Raw genomic sequence first — 20,376 nt, forward strand, 5'->3', positions numbered from 1 at the left:
ACACAGTGTCAAAGTGACCATACATGGCCACAAAGTGTCACAGTGACCAAACATGGCCACACAGTGTCACAGTTGTCGGAAAATCCGACACCATTTAATATATCATACAGACAGATAATAATTTCTGCTGTATTACCAACAAGTTACCCATAGAAAACATAACTTGTAGTGGAATTATCATCTAAAGAAAACGGGATATCATCACCACATACTATTATAATTCACCAGCTATTCTGCTGGGAATTGTTCTTAAATACATTAGTCTTTGGACTTTACCATCATAAAAACATCTTATATAAATTAACTTAATTATCAATATTAAAGTAGAGTAAATGTGACCCTTCTATCACTTTCTGAAATCTGGACAAAGTAGGCCAGGCGTCAGTGGGGAAGGAGGGCAGCCATTGTTGTTTATATTGAGACCAGAGGCTCACACGGGAGCAAATACGGCTCCTGTTAAATTTACTTGGACGTAGTGTTATGGAAACCAAAGGTGTACCATTTTTCAACACGCTGTCTACAAATTCAAGTTAAGTGTCTATCCGAAACCCGTTTATCATTCATTTATGGCCATTAATGTCAGGATATAGGGTTAGCCGGTTAGAACGCGAAATCGCCTCATACTAAAGGTAATTAAGCCAGGTCTTTAATGTTCCATGTACTGTATAGTGTTTTCTCTGATATAGCTTGTCATATATAGGATTCTGGCTTCACAGCTAGCGCACTTTTGACAGGTCAAGACGAGGATGCAAGATTTTGTGCACCAGTTACTGGGTGATATGGAAGCTACCTCAAAGAGGATAATTTGGTGTCTACACCCTAGTTATACCTGGTGGACTAACCTGCTGTACTATAAGATAAGGAACCTCTTTAATGTATGTAGTTATTTCTGTAGTTTGATTGGCTGCATATATATAAACTAATAAACCCCCCCTAATGTGTAGAGGATCGATTTGTGAGATTATGAGATTATTGCAGAAATACAGTCCACTTATCATTATACAAATTGCTATCGAAGTATATAAATTAACGTAAATATAAATTCATATAAATTAAATAAATATAAATCTCACAGGTCGGTTCCCACATTATTTGGTCATCTTCGAACCGGATGACGGATTATTTGATCCTATGAACCCACATTTGGTCATCTTAGTACCGGATGAACCAGTTAACCAGTGGATTCATTAAATAAACTAGTGCAGTGTTATTTAAACAAAGCCAGCCAGTCATAGACAGCGGCGATGCCTCGTGGGAGCTCAGGAGCCTCCCTCAGCCGAGTTCAGCCTTAGTCAGCGGTTTCATGCACACCCACAGATTTGGTGGCGTGTTATTCTGTGAAATGACAGCGCTAATATAGAAACCAGCCAAATTAGTGACTGTGTCTTCGCGAGATTGTTCACGGATTTCGTGGTGTTACATTTCGCGAGAGATTATCTACGAATTTTGTGGAGTTTATTTCGCGAGGTCACTAATAACATTTAATACTTCTAGATAATATTAGAAGTTTCATAGAGGCTAATTAAGAGGCTATTAACAATAATTGTGTATATTATTTCTCCAAAATAGAGAATTATTTAATATATTGCACTAGTGATCACAGTATAATATTTACTAATTGCCAACCCACAACAGGGTAGGATAAAACCATTGACTAGTTGAACTATTATCGTTCATCTTAGTCCCATTATTACCATAGTCAGTTGTACTATATTGATCAACCTAACACCATTAATGAATGGTCCAGACCCTATTTTGGGTGTAATTTTTATCAACTCGAGTTGAGTTGTGTATATATAATAATTTACTTATGATCATTACACCTTTGAGTGATTAATTAGTGTCTCTACCATCCTAGGGTGATATAGAAGAGCTAACCTAAAGGTACTTCCAGTGACACTGGTTTATCACTCAAATCATTAGTGTGGATGATTGTATATATATAATGTGTATTAATTTTAAGTGCTAACCTCTAGTAGAAGTAGGATTATTGCCTAGTGAGTTCAGAATTTACCCTAGGCTACCATTAGTGTTTGTTCAGTATTATGAGCAGCCCAAGTACAAGCCCCACAAGGCTTCACCAACGAGCCAGTATGGATAATGCAGGGAGAATGAAAAGAACCCTTGCAGGTCTTAAAGGCCACTTAACAAGACAGATCAAGAAATGTGAAGATTTGTCACAACAATCTCAAGTTGATTATGCTGACCTGGAAAGCTATTATCAAGCAGCTGCAGGTAAATTTGAGCAAATCAAATGCCAAATAGCAACATATGTGGCTGAACTTGCCAACACTAATTTATCAGAAACAGAAATAGACGACATTATGGTTGATCTTGCGAATTATGAAGATCACACTCAGGCCACGTTACAGCCTTATGTCAAATTAATTGCCCAGAACAAGGCAACAGCAACAACAACAACAGTTGCATCTAATACGAGTCAAGCAGAAGCTCGACTCCCTCCAATTAATTTACCCACTTTCTCAGGAAAAGATGAGGAAGATTGGGACGAATTTTGGAACAAATTCGTTGACCTTGTAGACTCAAAACAATCTTTACCAAAGAGTAGTAAATTCTCTTATTTGCAAGGTCAATTATCAGGTGAGGCTAAAACAGTAGTATCCCATCTGAGATTAACTAATGACGGCTATGATCTGGCAGTAAAACTCCTCAAGGATAATTATGCTGATCCAGAAGTAAGAACATCACATTTAGTTCATGAGCTGTTGCATTTACCCCCACCGGAGGCTTCAGTTGATTCACTCCAAGTCTTCAAGCTGGAGGTAGAATCATTGATCAATGCCCTCAGCCTGACAGCAGATACAAACGGGGCTGAGTGGGTCTTGAAAATAATTGTCCAGGAGAAAATACCTAGGGACATATTGAGACAAATGAGTGCTCATTACAATAAAAGTATCTTATCCATGAATGAAATATCTGAAGGTTTAAAGTCAGTAGTTCATCAATTACGAACACATGACAAATTAAAACCACCAAGTAAACCCTCAGAAACCAATAATAGTAAACCACAGAGTACCAAAGGTACTCCAAATCAATCTAGACAATATAATTCAACACCAAAGTGGAACAGTGGCAGTGTGGGCGTATATGCAGTGGGACCCTCCAAGCCTATAGTTACTGTGTCACCCAAGAACGTGACACCAAAGGGTACAGGAAGCTATGGAACATGTTTGTTCTGCAATGAGAAACATTCAATGTACCACTGCCCTAATTTTCCTGATAGTGACGCCCGTGTTGAGCGACTCAAAGATTTGCAACATTGCACGAGGTGCCTCAGGAAACATAACATCAAGGATTGTGATACCCAATTACACACCTGTAATAGGTGTAACAAAGGTCAACACCATGCAGCATTGTGCAGAGACACCAAAACAACGTCTCCAAACCCCAAGGTGGAAGATAGCATTCCCACCACAGTACAGTACTGCAAGGTGCAACCAACAAAGAGTGTCCAATCGGCAAAGTCTAAAGGTAATACGACTTTGCCTACTGCCCAAATTACCATCCTGAATAAGAGGGCCAAGGTCCATACCCGTGGGTTGTTTGACCAAGGATCCCAGAGAACATATATCACTAAAAAGCTGGCAGATGAATTACAATTAAGGCCTGTAGCCCAGATGTCATTCAACATCTCAGGGTTTGTAACAGATGCAGGACCTCAAGTCTACCAGGTGGTACAACCATCAGTACGCTTAGGCAGGTACGTCTGTCGAGTACAAGCCATTGTGGTGGACAAAATACCAGTAGACCTACAAGTTCAAGGTCTGAGAGCAACAGCCAAATTCCTGAGAAATAGAGGAATAAAATTGGCAGATAATATTAAGTCTGATCACCTCACCGACTTCGGTCTCCTTGTAGGGACAGACTATTGCCATCGATTCATCGGTAGCCCTACTAAATATCAGGGTATAACCATGTTAAACTCTGCAGGAGGTAAATTACTCTCAGGCCCAGTATAATAAGGCTTGAATATTAGCCTTTCAAGAGTTGACAGGGAAATGAAATCGCATTAGACTTCTAACCCCTGCAACTCTAGTACGGGACATCCGTCCTGTACGAACAGACGCACAAATGTGTGATTACTAACTACTAACATCAAATTAATCTAATAATTCGAAGGAGGAGTATCGGTGTTCGTCTGTTCTAATTAGGACTTCGACCCGTGAGCAGCCCCCTGGGGAATTATGTCGGAAAATCCGACACCATTTAATATATCATACAGACAGATAATAATTTCTGCTGTATTACCAACAAGTTACCCATAGAAAACGTAACTTGTAGTGGAATTATCATCTAAAGAAAACGGGATATCATCACCACATACTATTATAATTCACCAGCTATTCTGCTGGGAATTGTTCTTAAATACATTAGTCTTTGGACTTTACCATCATAAAAACATCTTATATAAATTAACTTAATTATCAATATTAAAGTAGAGTAAATGTGACCCTTCTATCACTTTCTGAAATCTGGACAAAGTAGGCCAGGCGTCAGTGGGGAAGGAGGGCAGCCATTGTTGTTTATATTGAGACCAGAGGCTCACACGGGAGCAAATACGGCTCCTGTTAAATTTACTTGGACGTAGTGTTATGGAAACCAAAGGTGTACCATTTTTCAACACGCTGTCTACAAATTCAAGTTAAGTGTCTATCCGAAACCCGTTTATCATTCATTTATGGCCATTAATGTCAGGATATAGGGTTAGCCGGTTAGAACGCGAAATCGCCTCATACTAAAGGTAATTAAGCCAGGTCTTTAATGTTCCATGTACTGTATAGTGTTTTCTCTGATATAGCTTGTCATATATAGGATTCTGGCTTCACAGCTAGCGCACTTTTGACAGGTCAAGACGAGGATGCAAGATTTTGTGCACCAGTTACTGGGTGATATGGAAGCTACCTCAAAGAGGATAATTTGGTGTCTACACCCTAGTTATACCTGGTGGACTAACCTGCTGTACTATAAGATAAGGAACCTCTTTAATGTATGTAGTTATTTCTGTAGTTTGATTGGCTGCATATATATAAACTAATAAACCCCCCCTAATGTGTAGAGGATCGATTTGTGAGATTATGAGATTATTGCAGAAATACAGTCCACTTATCATTATACAAATTGCTATCGAAGTATATAAATTAACGTAAATATAAATTCATATAAATTAAATAAATATAAATCTCACAGGTCGGTTCCCACAACAGTGACCATACATGGCCACAAAGTGTCACAGTGACCATACATGGCCACAAAGTGTCACAGTGACCATACATGGCCACAAAGTGTCACAGTGACCATACATGGCCACAAAGTGTCACAGTGACCATACATGGCCACAAAGTGTCACAGTGACCATACATGGCCACAAAGTGTCACAGTGACCATACATGGCCACAAAGTGTCACAGTGACCATACATGGCCACAAAGTGTCACAGTGACCATACATGGTCACAAAGTGTCACAGTGACCATACATGGCCACAAAGTGTCACAGTGACCATACATGGCCACAAAGTGTCACAGTGACCATACATGGCCACAAAGTGTCACAGTGACCATACATGGCCACAAAGTGTCACAGTGACCATACATGGCCACACAGTGTCACAGTGACCATACATGGCCACAAAGTGTCACAGTGACCATACATGGCCACAAAGTGTCACAGTGACCATACATGGCCACACAGTGTCACAGTGACCATACATGGCCACAAAGTGTCACAGTGACCATACATGGCCACAAAGTGTCACAGTGACCATACATGGCCACAAAGTGTCACAGTGACCATACATGGCCACAAAGTGTCACAGTGACCATACATGGCCACAAAGAGTCACAGTGACCATACATGGCCACAAAGTGTCACAGTGACCATACATGGCCACAAAGTGTCACAGTGACCATACATGGCCACAAAGTGTCACAGTGACCATACATGGCCACAAAGTGTCACAGTGACCATACATGGCCACAAAGTGTCACAGTGACCATACATGGCCACAAAGTGTCACAGTGACCATACATGGCCACAAAGTGTCACAGTGACCATACATGGCCACAAAGTGTCACAGTGACCATACATGGCCACAAAGTGTCACAGTGACCATACATGGCCACAAAGTGTCACAGTGACCATACATGGCCACAAAGTGTCACAGTGACCATACATGGCCACAAAGTGTCACAGTGACCATACATGGCCACAAAGTGTCACAGTGACCATACATGGCCACAAAGTGTCACAGTGACCATACATGGCCACAAAGTGTCACAGTGACCATACATGGCCACAAAGTGTCACAGTGACCATACATGGCCACAAAGTGTCACAGTGACCATACATGGCCACACAGTGTCACATTGACCATACATGGCCACAAAGTGTCACAGTGACCATACATGGCCACACAGTGTCACAGTGACCATACATGGCCACAAAGTGTCACAGTGACCATACATGGCCACACAGTGTCACAGTGACCATACATGGCCACAAAGTGTCACAGTGACCATACATGGCCACACAGTGTCACAGTGACCATACATGGCCACAAAGTGTCACAGTGACCATACATGGCCACACAGTGTCACAGTGACCATACATGGCCACAAAGTGTCACAGTGACCATACATGGCCACAAAGTGTCACAGTGACCATACATGGCCACAAAGTGTCACAGTGACCATACATGGCCACAAAGTGTCACAGTGACCATACATGGCCACAAAGTGTCACAGTGACCATACATGGCCACAAAGTGTCACAGTGACCATACATGGCCACAAAGTGTCACAGTGACCATACATGGCCACAAAGTGTCACAGTGACCATACATGGCCACAAAGTGTCACAGTGACCATACATGGCCACAAAGTGTCACAGTGACCATACATGGCCACAAAGTGTCACAGTGACCATACATGGCCACAAAGTGTCACAGTGACCATACATGGCCACAAAGTGTCACAGTGACCATACATGGCCACAAAGTGTCACAGTGACCATACATGGCCACAAAGTGTCACAGTGACCATACATGGCCACAAAGTGTCACAGTGACCATACATGGCCACAAAGTGTCAAAGTGACCATACATGGCCACAAAGTGTCACAGTGACAATACATGGCCACACAGTGTCACAGTGACCATACATGGCCACACAGTGTCACAGTGACCATACATGGCCACACAGTGTCACAGTGACCATACATGGCCACACAGTGTCACAGTGACCATACATGGCCACACAGTGTCACAGTGACCATACATGGCCACACAGTGTCACAGTGACCATACATGGCCACACAGTGTCACAGTGACCATACATGGCCACACAGTGTCACAGTGACCATACATGGCCACAAAGTGTCACAGTGACCATACATGGCCACACAGTGTCACAGTGACCATACATGGCCACAAAGTGTCACAGTGACCATACATGGCCACACAGTGTCACAGTGACCATACATGGCCACAAAGTGTCACAGTGACCATACATGGCCACAAAGTGTCACAGTGACCATACATGGCCACAAAGTGTCACAGTGACCATACATGGCCACAAAGTGTCACAGTGACCATACATGGCCACAAAGTGTCACAGTGACCATACATGGCCACAAAGTGTCACAGTGACCATACATGGCCACAAAGTGTCACAGTGACCATACATGGCCACAAAGTGTCACAGTGACCATACATGGCCACAAAGTGTCACAGTGACCATACATGGCCACAAAGTGTCACAGTGACCATACATGGCCACAAAGTGTCACAGTGACCATACATGGCCACAAAGTGTCACAGTGACCATACATGGCCACAAAGTGTCACAGTGACCATACATGGCCACAAAGTGTCACAGTGACCATACATGGCCACAAAGTGTCACAGTGACCATACATGGCCACAAAGTGTCACAGTGACCATACATGGCCACAAAGTGTCACAGTGACCATACATGGCCACAAAGTGTCACAGTGACCATACATGGCCACAAAGTGTCACAGTGACCATACATGGCCACAAAGTGTCACAGTGACCATACATGGCCACAAAGTGTCACAGTGACCATACATGGCCACAAAGTGTCACAGTGACCATACATGGCCACAAAGTGTCACAGTGACCATACATGGCCACAAAGTGTCACAGTGACCATACATGGCCACAAAGTGTCACAGTGACCATACATGGCCACAAAGTGTCACAGTGACCATACATGGCCACAAAGTGTCACAGTGACCATACATGGCCACAAAGTGTCACAGTGACCATACATGGCCACAAAGTGTCACAGTGACCATACATGGCCACAAAGTGTCACAGTGACCATACATGGCCACAAAGTGTCACAGTGACCATACATGGCCACAAAGTGTCACAGTGACCATACATGGCCACAAAGTGTCACAGTGACCATACATGGCCACAAAGTGTCACAGTGACCATACATGGCCACAAAGTGTCACAGTGACCATACATGGCCACAAAGTGTCACAGTGACCATACATGGCCACAAAGTGTCACAGTGACCATACATGGCCACAAAGTGTCACAGTGACCATACATGGCCACAAAGTGTCACAGTGACCATACATGGCCACAAAGTGTCACAGTGACCATACATGGCCACAAAGTGTCACAGTGACCATACATGGCCACAAAGTGTCACAGTGACCATACATGGCCACAAAGTGTCACAGTGACCATACATGGCCACAAAGTGTCACAGTGACCATACATGGCCACAAAGTGTCACAGTGACCATACATGGCCACAAAGTGTCACAGTGACCATACATGGCCACAAAGTGTCACAGTGACCATACATGGCCACAAAGTGTCACAGTGACCATACATGGCCACAAAGTGTCACAGTGACCATACATGGCCACAAAGTGTCACAGTGACCATACATGGCCACAAAGTGTCACAGTGACCATACATGGCCACAAAGTGTCACAGTGACCATACATGGCCACAAAGTGTCACAGTGACCATACATGGCCACAAAGTGTCACAGTGACCATACATGGCCACAAGTGTCACAGTGACCATACATGGCCACAAAGTGTCACAGTGACCATACATGGCCACACAGTGTCACAGTGACCATACATGGCCACAAAGTGTCACAGTGACCATACATGGCCACAAAGTGTCACAGTGACCATACATGGCCACAAAGTGTCACAGTGACCATACATGGCCACAAAGTGTCACAGTGACCATACAAAACTCAGTTTTAAACATTACTTATGAGATGGAGAGTGGGGGGGTAAGCTGCCCTTCCTACATGTAGCAGTCGTGGAAAGGAACGGCATCTTTCATTATGCAGTATACACTAAAGAGATAAACAGGTAGTTGCGTTTTGCAACTACTTCATGCTTGATATATATTTTGGCAGTTGCAAAGCGCAACTACTTCATGCTACAGGCCAATGGAGACACACCAACATCGACGAAGACCTCCGTACTCGAATCGACCAAAACCTCGACATTCTTGCAGATCGACATCGCCACAGCACTAAAACCAGGATCATCAAGAAACTTACAACACTATTCGGAGGACCTCTGGCGATTCCTCGACCTAGAGATGGCTTTTTAAACTTTGCTGGAATCAATCTCACTGAGGACCAAATCACTCTCTTAAATCTGGGAATAAACTGTCACGTTATGTCCAGTCCAAGTGAGATAGCCCGGAAATTGGATTTGGAGTTCCTATTGGACGACATATTCGACCTCTGTAACGCAAAAGAAGGTTACCACCAAAAACACCTTGCAAGCAGAGCTTATTGCAGAAAGATTCGAGGTAATTACAGAAGCACTATACTGTTCCCCGAGCTCAAAGCGGCAGCTAAGAGCCTTCGTGAGAATAAGGAGATAGTCGTCAGGAGAGGTGACAAGTCGCCAATATACGTTATTTTTAAAACAGATGAATATTTGGCAAAAATGAACCTCATCCCCTCCAACCAAGCTAAATTTCAAAGGGTTATGAGGGACACTTCAGCCGAAATGAAAACGAAGGTAAAGAGAGTTATTGAAAATGTGAACGCCAAGAAATCTGGACACCATCTGTCAAAGGTTATCGTCGAATACAAACCTCGTTACGCATATGGGAATGTCAAGACCCACAAACATGGAAACCCACTTCGGCCAATCATCAGCCAGATACCCCCCCCCCCCTTCCTTACAGACAGGCTAAGCGACTCAAATGCCTACTGACTCCTAATGTGCCTTGTGCTTTTAGCCTGAAGTTTCCAAAGAAATTCTTGGCGCTTTCCCGACAATTCCCTTCCCATCCATTCCAAAGATATTCGTAGACTTACTGCGGGGAGCGCGGGCGACAGGGATAAAAGCATCTCTGGATGTAGAGTCGCTGTTTAACAACGTGCCTGTGGACGATACAATCAGGATGATGATGGACAGAGTATATCGTGATCCAGCTTGTGCCCCTCTGGACATACCAGAGAGCATACTGAGGAAGTTACTCAAAGCCTGCACTAAAGAGGTACCCTTCCTGAGTCCCAATGGGCACATGTATAAACAAATAGATAGGGTCCAATGGGTTCTCCCCTAGGTGTACTGTTTGCAAACTTCTACATGGGTACCATAGAGTAGAGGATATTAGTTGTCATGAAACCCGCCATATACGGCAGGCACGTTGAAGACTTATTTACGCAGGTACATGATGTCAGACGTCTGAAGCAGTTGAAGGAGGCATTCAAGCAAAATTCGGTGTTAAGTTTCACTTCACTTAAGTTTCAGAGATGTAGGGTGAGGGGAAGCTGCCCTTTCTAGATGTAACAGTATCGGAAAGGAATGGTGGCTTCCACACTGCAGTGTACATTAAGGAAACGAACAAAGGAATGTGCCTTAATGCCAATGGTGACTGCCGAGACAGGTACAAGCGGAGTGTTGCCAATGCTTACATCGACTGAGCTCTCACTCACAGCTCTGGTTGGAGGCTGGTCGACAAAGAACTCTGTAGAGTAAGGTAGGTCCTAGTCAACAATGGCTTCTCTAACCGTTATGCTGCAGACGTCATTAAAAGAAAGGTGAAACGTCATGCAACCTCTGAAGAATCAACTAACACAACACTTGTACCTCCCATTAGACTGTTTTACAGGAACTTCCTTTTGACGGATCTTAAACGGAGGACATTGTCTTGAAAGATATTATTAATAGGAACGTTATCCCCAAAGACACAAATCAGATGATACAATTAACAGTTTACAACAAAAACAAGACGACGGCCAATCTAATCATGAAGAACTCTCCAGACACCAAACAGAACACCTTGAAAGAAACCAACGTCGTTTATGCCTTCACATGCCCTCTTGTAGACTGTCAGCCCCAAAGAACACAGTATATAGGCAAGACAACAATGTCTCTCTCTCCAGGTGATTAACAATGCACAAGCAACAGGGCTCCATCAAGGAGCATATAATTTCCTCACACAATCAGACCATCACCAGAGAAATCTTAATAAGCAGCAGAGAAATTTTCGACAGGTTTAATGAGAACAGGAGACTTGACATCAGCGAGGCCCTTCACATAAAAAAGTCAAAACCATCAATCAACAGCCAATTACCACAATTACATTCTACCCACTTCAAGACCCTGAACCAACACAGAAGCAAGAAGATAAAACACACAGTCGTGTACCCATTGATTCACTTGTTCATCTCCATCGTGTCCTTTATCACATCAATCATGTCCTGTATCACATCACCCCAAGCGAATATAAGCATTGGCAGAATATGCAAAATTGTCTTTGAAAATGTAAAAAGTGTCTAGCAAAACGCTTCCAGGCGTCAGACCATAAATAAAGAGTGAAAATGAACTTTGGAAAGTTAATTTTTCAACTACCCTCGATGGGGAAGAAAAATATAAGAAATATTGAGAAGATTCGTGTTAGAATCATTAATCTTACCATTTTGGTCATATTCAACACCATATGTTAACAAGATATTGAATATATTGATATTGTAAAAATTGAAAATTTAAAAGCAACAGAAGACTCCATGGTTCAATCAGGAATCTAAGGTAGTGAAGCAAATGAGTACAAGAACATGGAGAAACTACAAGAATAGTAGAACAAGAGAGGGTAGGGAGAGATACGAGAGGACCATGAATGAGTAGTTCAAAGTGAGGAGAGAAGCAGAGAGACAGTATGAAAATGACCTCGCGAGTAAACCCAAAACCCAACCAAAACTGTTCCACAGTCACACCAGGAAGAAAACAGCAGTGAAGGAACAAGTGACGAAACGGAGAAAAGGGGAGAACAGATGCAGAGCGAATGACAAGGAGATATATGAAGAACTTAACAAGAGATTCCTGAATTCCAGTCAGACAGAATCTCAATGGATACTAAAAGAGGGTGCAGAAGCACTAAGTGTGCCACACTCTAAGGTGTATGTATAACAGGTTACTGGAAACAGGAGACTTACCAGAAAGTTGGAAGTCAGCTAATGTACACATTTGAGGGCAATGCTCGTAGAACTTCTGGAGGGGAAGGAGCATTGTTACACACCACCAACATGGGTTCAGAGATGGTAAATCGTGCCTCACAGGCTTAATAAAATTCTATGATTAGGTGACAAAAATTAGGCAGGCAAGAGAAGGGTGGGCAGACTGCATTTTCTTGGACTATTAGAAAGCCTTTGACACAGTACACAATAAAAGGCTGTTACAAAAGTTGGAGAAGGAGAAACAGGCAGGAATGAAAGCTAAGGTGCTCCTGTGGATAAGGGAGTATTTAAGCAAAAGGAAACAGCAAGTAACTAACTAACTAACTAACTCACACACTGCGACTGGTTGAGGGTGTGGACACAATGTAACCTACACGTTAAAAGTTAGAGCTCCCCCCCCCCCCCTCCCCGCTTGACGGACATGCTTCCGGGAAAAGCGATATTCTGAAGGTCATGATGGACGTGGCCGGTCTTATTCCAAATAACATTAGTCAGGAAGGTAATGATATCGTGCTCTTCTTTTTATGTAAGGGAAAAACTAGAAAAACTCTTGACCATATAGAATGAGAAAAACTCTTGACCATATAGAATAAGAAAAACTCTTGACCATATAGAATGAGAAAAACTCTTGACCAAGAGTCAAATAGAGAGGAAGAAATCACACCGAACCTGTCCTCTAGAAGCCCACATCTAAACGATATCTTCACCGGCATTTGCTAGATTGCCCAACATTAGAACTGGCTTTAGAAACTTGTGTAAGGTATCGTTCACGACTTTGTATACCACTTATGTTAGACCAGTCCTGGAGTATGCAGCTCCAGCATGGAGTGCATACCTAGTTAAACACTAGGCAAAGTTACAAAAGAATCAGAGGTATGCCACCAGAATAGTCTCAGAACTGAGAGGTATGAGCTACAAGGAAAGGCTACAAGAGCTAACCCTCACGTTTCTGGAAGACAGAAGAGTAAGGGGGGAGACATGAATACAAACTACAAAATTCTTAGGGAAATTAACAGGATGGACAAAGATGACTATTTAGCATGGGTAGAACACGAACAAGCACACAGGTGGAAACAGAGTATCCAAATGGCCCACAGAGATATAAGAACGATTTTTTTCAGTGTCAGAGTAGTTAACAAATAGAATGCATTAGGGAGTGATGTGGTGGAGTTAGTCTTCATACACAGTTCAAATGTAAATATGAAAGAGCCAAATAGATTATGAAATATGTACACAAGTTGACCGACAGTTGAGAGGCGGGACCAAAGAGTCAAAGTTCAACCCCCGCAAGCACAACTAGGTGAATACTGACTATTTAGTGTGACACTGATCATATAATGTAACACTGAGCATGTAGTGTTACACCTGTGTGACACTGACCATGTAGTGTTACACCTGTGTGACACTGACCATGTAGTGTTACACTAGTGTGATATTGACCATGTAGTGTTACACCTGTGTAACACTGACCATGTAGTGTTACACTAGTGTGACACTGACCATGTAGTGTTACACCAGTGTGACACTGACCATGTAGTGTTACACTAGTGTGATATTGACCATGTAGTGTTACACCAGTGTGACACTGACCATGTAGTGTTACACCAGTGTGACACTGACCATGTAGTGTTACACCAGTGTGACACTGACCATGTAGTGTTACACTTGTGTGATATTGACCATGTAGTGTTACACCTGTGTGACACTGACCATGTAGTGTTACACCAGTGTGACACTGACCATGTAGTGTTACACCAGTGTGACACTGACCATGTAGTGTTACACTAGTGTGACACTGACCATGTAGTGTTACACCAGTGTGACACTGACCATGTAGTGTTACACTAGTGTGATACTGACCATGTAGTGTTACACCAGTGTGACACTGACCATGTAGTGTTACACCAGTGTGACACTGACCATGTAGTGTTACACTAGTGTGATATTGACCATGTAGTGTTACACCAGTGTGACACTGACCATGTAGTGTTACACTAGTGTGATATTGACCATGTAGTGTTACACCAGTGTGACACTGACCATGTAGTGTTACACCAGTGTGACACTGACCATGTAGTGTTACACCAGTGTGACACTGACCATGTAGTGTTACACCAGTGTGACACTGACCATGTAGTGTTACACTAGTGTGATATTGACCATGTAGTGTTACACCAGTGTGACACTGACCATGTAGTGTTACACCTGTGTGACACTGACCATGTAGTGTTACACCTGTGTGACACTGACCATGTAGTGTTACACCTGTGTGACACTGACCATGTAGTGTTACACCTGTGTAACACTGACCATGTAGTGTTACACCTGTGTAACACTGACCATGTAGTGTTACACCTGTGTGACACTGACCATATAGTGTTACACCTGTGTGACACTGACCATGTAGTGTTACACCTGTGTAACACTGACCATGTAGTGTTACACCTGTGTGACAGGTGTAACACTACTGTAACACTGACCATGTAGTCATCACACTACTGCAACACTGCCCCATCATGCCCCAGGTGGCGGCGCGTGTGGAGGAGCGGGTGTCGTTCATGGCAACAGTATTCCACAACGTGTTACCGCAACGCCTCGAGCGATACGACTTCTCCTACACGTACGAGTACGGGTCCCTTGACTTTAGCGCCGCCAAGCCGGTATTGAGGCCGCGGTGGCAGAGTCTCTACTACCCTCTGTCTGACGGGGTCTGGCTCTCTGTCCTTGCTTCCGTTCTCTTTATGCCGCTTGTAATGTATCTGGTATGAATGATATTCTTCAAGTGTTAAGATAGTATTAAGTATTAAGATAGTACGTTGTTATAGTAATTTTTGTAATTGGACTGATTTTAAGTATATATAAACTGATCATATTGACAATGAGGTTACCATTATTATTATCATCTGAACAGTATAAAAAAGGGAAAAAAATATATTTAAGGATTTTCATCTTTATCAAAAACGCAAATATTATAACCTTCAGAGGAAAGCGAGTAGGATAAGAACTTGGTAATTACACATATTAATATAAAATATCTAACTTGTGTCTCGTCCTATTAAGATCATCCTCGTGGGAGCTCGTATCACTAACGGCGAGAGCGTCAACGCTTCTGCTGTCCTCCAGATGATCATATCAACGTTACTCTCGCAGGACTTCAACAGGAAGCTAGCGAACACCAGCAGTCGACGTGTGTTACTGGTGACGTGGTTGGTGTCTGCCTTCATCCTGGGCACCGTCTACAGGGGCAACCTCACCGCTGCTCTCACCCTGCCCAAATACCCACCCAGGGTTGAAACTGTCGAGCAACTGGTTGCGACTTTTGACAAGTATCTGTTTCTAAATTCTCAATGCGTTAATTCGTCGATATATTCAAAATTGTAACCCTTGTCTGGGTTGAAATATTTACTTAACCATCTAACAAACTTCTTACTTATTCTCGATTTCCAATGTCACCCAGGATTACCATGCCACCGTTCGGAAATGAGTTTATTAAGTTCTTCAAACAATCGGATTCTATTCTCTACAAGTCTCTGGCTGATCAAATGTCGATCGTATCCACTGTGATAGTTGGATTACAGCAAGCTAAGGACAGAAAGTGAGTACAGCATAAATTTTGCGTTATGGCAAGATTCTATATTCTATATATTGTTCAAGTATGTTTAATTGTTTATGAGTATAAATTAACATAAATATCCTTATTAATAAAGAATATAATTTGGGGAAATAAGGTGACTTAAATCAGCCCTCAAGTTATTCCCAGATCCTTGCTTTAGCCCATTCGGCCACGACAGGACAAAAGTCATTAAACCAAGAACTCTACTGAATTCACTGGAAGATTTTGGAGGCTGCCAACATTTCTGGTCTACGGATAAAGATGTTCCCATCTTTCCACCCCTCTTTCTGAACAAAGAAATCACAGTAGCATAATATATCAATGAGAAAGAAAATACACTGAAAACTGATTGGCTGTACATAAAAATAGTTTACGCTTATGTTTGTAGTTTCCACAGAATAATGTGTCATATTTGTAGTGTTGATAAGAGAAGATCTCCGTTTGAGGATCCATCAATAAGAAAAGTCAACCGAGAGATACTTGCAACGGCTGTCAGACACCTCCGGCGTTTGGAGTTAGCTTCCGTCTGCAGCAACTACAGATGAGCTTAACTTTTTGACAAATAAACAAACAATTTCTTACGAGTAGATTGGGAGAGAGCTTCTTTAACTTCGAATTGAAAATCCTTTTCAATTGAAAAATTAATAAATCTGCTTTAATACAGATTACAAGATCATACAATTTAAGTATTAAAAGTGGTTTGTATAATTTTGGAACCATTTTTATTGCCCAATTAAAAAACAGTTGTTGTAAGATCATTGATACACATTTATCTTAATAATATCTTATTATTATCTCATTATTATCTCATTAATGTTTCCTGGAACTCACATGTATGGGTTAATAGGCCTTTTGCTGTGCCCTCTTATTTTTGTGAATACAGACAAACTTTTTTTCACCGCACCTCATTCCTGCATACATATCTACCACCGAATTCTAATAATACGAACTAAGGAAATTTCCTTAATTCCTTAATTAGTTCCTTTCGGAAATTAAGGAAACTAATAATAAGTAATTAAGGAATTTCCTGTATTAATCCTTCCTTCGTATTTGACATTGCCATCCATTGTTCATCACATGTTACTTTTTCATTATTTACACACACACACACACACACACACACACACACACACACACACACACACACACACACACACACACACACACACACACACACACACACACACACACACTCACACACACACACACACACACACACACACACACACACACACACACACACACACACAAACACACACACACACACACACACACACACACACACACACACACACACACACACACACACACACACACACACACACACACACACACACACACACACACACACACACACACACACACACACACACACACACACACACACACACACACACAAAAAAAAAAATGTCAGGAGGCTGTAAGCAGGTTTGTCCCAGCCCAACAGGAAAAAACAGAGAAGCAAAGGAAGAATCCGTGGTTTAATAGGGAATGTATGAAAGCAAAGGAGCTGAACAAAAAAGCATGGAGGAACTTCCGTAATAACAGAACACCAGAAAGTAGATAAAGGTACCAGAGAACCAGGAACGAGTATGTTAGTGTGAGAAGAGCAGCTGAGAAAAGGTATGAAAATGATATAGCTAATAAAGCGAAGACCGAACCAAAGCTACTACTCAGTCACATCAGGAGGAAGACAACAGTGAAGGAACAGGCGATGAAACTTAGGGTGGGCGAGGACAGGTACACAGAGAATGACAAAGAGGTGTGTGAAGAACTCAACAAAAGGTTCCAGGAGGTCTTTACAATAGAACAGGGAGAAGTCACGGAGCTAGGAGAGGTGGCAGCAAACCAGGTGACCTTGGAAAAGTTCGAAATTACAAGAGATGAGGTCAAGAAGCACCTATTGGATCTGGATGTGAGAAAAGCTGTTGGGCCGGATGGAATCTCACCATGGGTATTGAAAGAGTGTGCAGGAGCACTTTGCTTGCCACTCTCCATAGTGTATAGTAGGTCACTGGAAATGGGAGACCTACCAGAAATATGGAAGACGGCTAATTTAGTACCAATATTTAAAAAGGGTGACAGACAAGAGGCACTGAACTACAGGCCAGTGTCCTTAACTTGTATACCATGCAAGGTGACGGAGAAGTTTGTGAGAAAAAACCTAGTAACACATCTGGAGAGAAGAGACTTCGTGACAACCCATCATCATGGGTTCAGGGAGGGTAAATCTTGCCTTAAAGGCTTGACAGAATTCTACGATCAGGTGACAAAGATTAAGCAAGAAAGAGAAGGATGGGCGGACTGCATTTTTTTGGACTGTCGGAAAGCCTTTGACACAGTACCCCATAAAAGGTTGATGCATAAGCTGGAGAAACAGGCAGGAGTAACTGGTTGGGCGCTCCAGTGGATAAGGGAGTACCTAAGCAAGAGGAAGCAGAGAGTTATATTGAGGGGTGAGACCTCAGAATGGCGTTAAGTCACCATTGGAGTCCCACGGGGCTCTGTGCTTGGACCTAACCTGTTTCTGATATACGTAAATGATCTCCCAGAAGGTATAGACTAATTCCTCTCAATGTTTGCTGACGACGCCAAAATTATGAGAAGGATTACGACAGAGGAGGACAGCTTGAGGCTTCAAGAAGACCTGGACAAGCTGCAGGAATGGTCGAACAAATTGCTGTTAGAGTTTAACCCAAGCAAATGTAATGTAATAAAGATAGAGGTAGGAAGCAGGAGACCAGATACAAGGTATCATTTGGGAGATGAGATACTTCAAGGGTGAGAGAGAGAGAAAGACCTGGGGGTTGATATCACGCCAGACCTGTCCCCTGAAGCTCATATCAAGAGGATAACATCAGCAGCATATGCCAGGTTGGTTAACATAAGAACGGCCTTTAGAAACTTGTGTAAGGAATCTTTCAGAACATTATATACCACATATGTGAGACCAATCCTGGAGTATGCGTCGCCAGCATGGAGTCCATATCTAGTCAAGCATAAGACTAAACTGGAAAAGCTTAAAAGGCTTGCCACCAGACTAGTACCCGAGCTGAGAGGTATGAGCTACGAGGAGAGACTACGAGAATTAAACCTCACTTCGTTGGAAGACAGAAGAGTTAGGGGGGGGGGGACATGATCACCACATTCAAGAATCTCAAGGGAATCGACAGGGTTGATATAGACAGGCTATTTAACACAAGGGGAACACGCACTAGGGGACACAGGTGAAACCTGAGTGCCCAAATGAGCCACAGAGATATTAGAAAGAATTTTTTTAGTGTCAGAGTGGTTGACAAATGGAATGCATTAGGAAGTAATGTGGCGGAGGCTGACTCCATACACAGTTTCAAGTGTAGATATGATAGAGGCCAATAGGCTCAGGAACTTGCACACCTGTTGATTGATGGTTGAGAGGCGGGACAAAAGAGCCAGAGCTCAACCCCAGCAAGCAAAACTAGGTGAGTGCACACACACACACACACACACACACACACACACACACACACACACACACACACACACACACACACACACACACACACACACACACACACACACACACACACACACACACACACACACACACACACTTATACACACACACACACACACACACACACACACACACACACACACACACACACACACACACACACACACACACACACAAAACTCTCTGGAATCATAACGAATGCCGTGTTTCCCCAGGAGTACACAGTAATAAGGAGAGAGAGGGAAGGTAGGGGAGGAGGTGGAGTGGCCCTACTCATGAGAAAGGAATGGAATTTTAAGGAGATGGATATCCCGGGCTGTGAGGGGTTCAGAGACTACAATGCAGGCACCATGACAATGGGAGGACCAAGAATAGTAGTAGCAGTAATATATAATCCTCCACCAAATGACAGAAGACCCAGTCAAGAGTATGTCAATAACAACATGACAGTTAACACTATAATTGAGAGGGCAGCCTCTGCTGCCTGTAGAAATAGATCCCACCTGCTCATCATGAGGGACTTCAATTTCCGGAAGGATTGATTGCGAGAACAAGGAACCGCATGGAGGCGAAGATATGTGGAGAGCCAAACTACTGGAGGTGGTGACAAGCAACTTCTTAACCCAGCATGTCAGAGAACCCTCAAGGATGAGAGGAAATGACGAACCAGCGAGACTCAACCTGGTCTTCACCCTGAACGACTCTGACATAAGAGAAATCGGTTTTGAGGCCCCAATAGGAATGAGCGACCACAGTGTATTGGT

The 20,376-nt window shown here is 42.9% G+C and overlaps 1 protein-coding gene across 1 annotated transcript; it reads left to right on the forward strand.

Annotated features, from left to right (window-relative positions):
* The first annotated feature begins 15,019 nt into the window (after nucleotides 1–15,019).
* On the forward strand, nucleotides 15,020–16,205 carry LOC123749554 (uncharacterized). The gene is made up of 3 exons (XM_069321435.1): nucleotides 15,020–15,265; nucleotides 15,564–15,829; nucleotides 15,961–16,205. Exons 1-3 carry the CDS (start codon nucleotides 15,020–15,022, stop codon nucleotides 16,100–16,102), a joined length of 654 nt encoding a protein of 217 aa, XP_069177536.1. The 3' UTR covers nucleotides 16,103–16,205.
* Nucleotides 16,206–20,376: the final 4,171 nt, after the last annotated feature.

This window comes from Procambarus clarkii, chromosome 9 (genome assembly GCF_040958095.1).
Source record: "Procambarus clarkii isolate CNS0578487 chromosome 9, FALCON_Pclarkii_2.0, whole genome shotgun sequence".
NCBI lineage: Eukaryota > Metazoa > Arthropoda > Malacostraca > Decapoda > Cambaridae > Procambarus > Procambarus clarkii.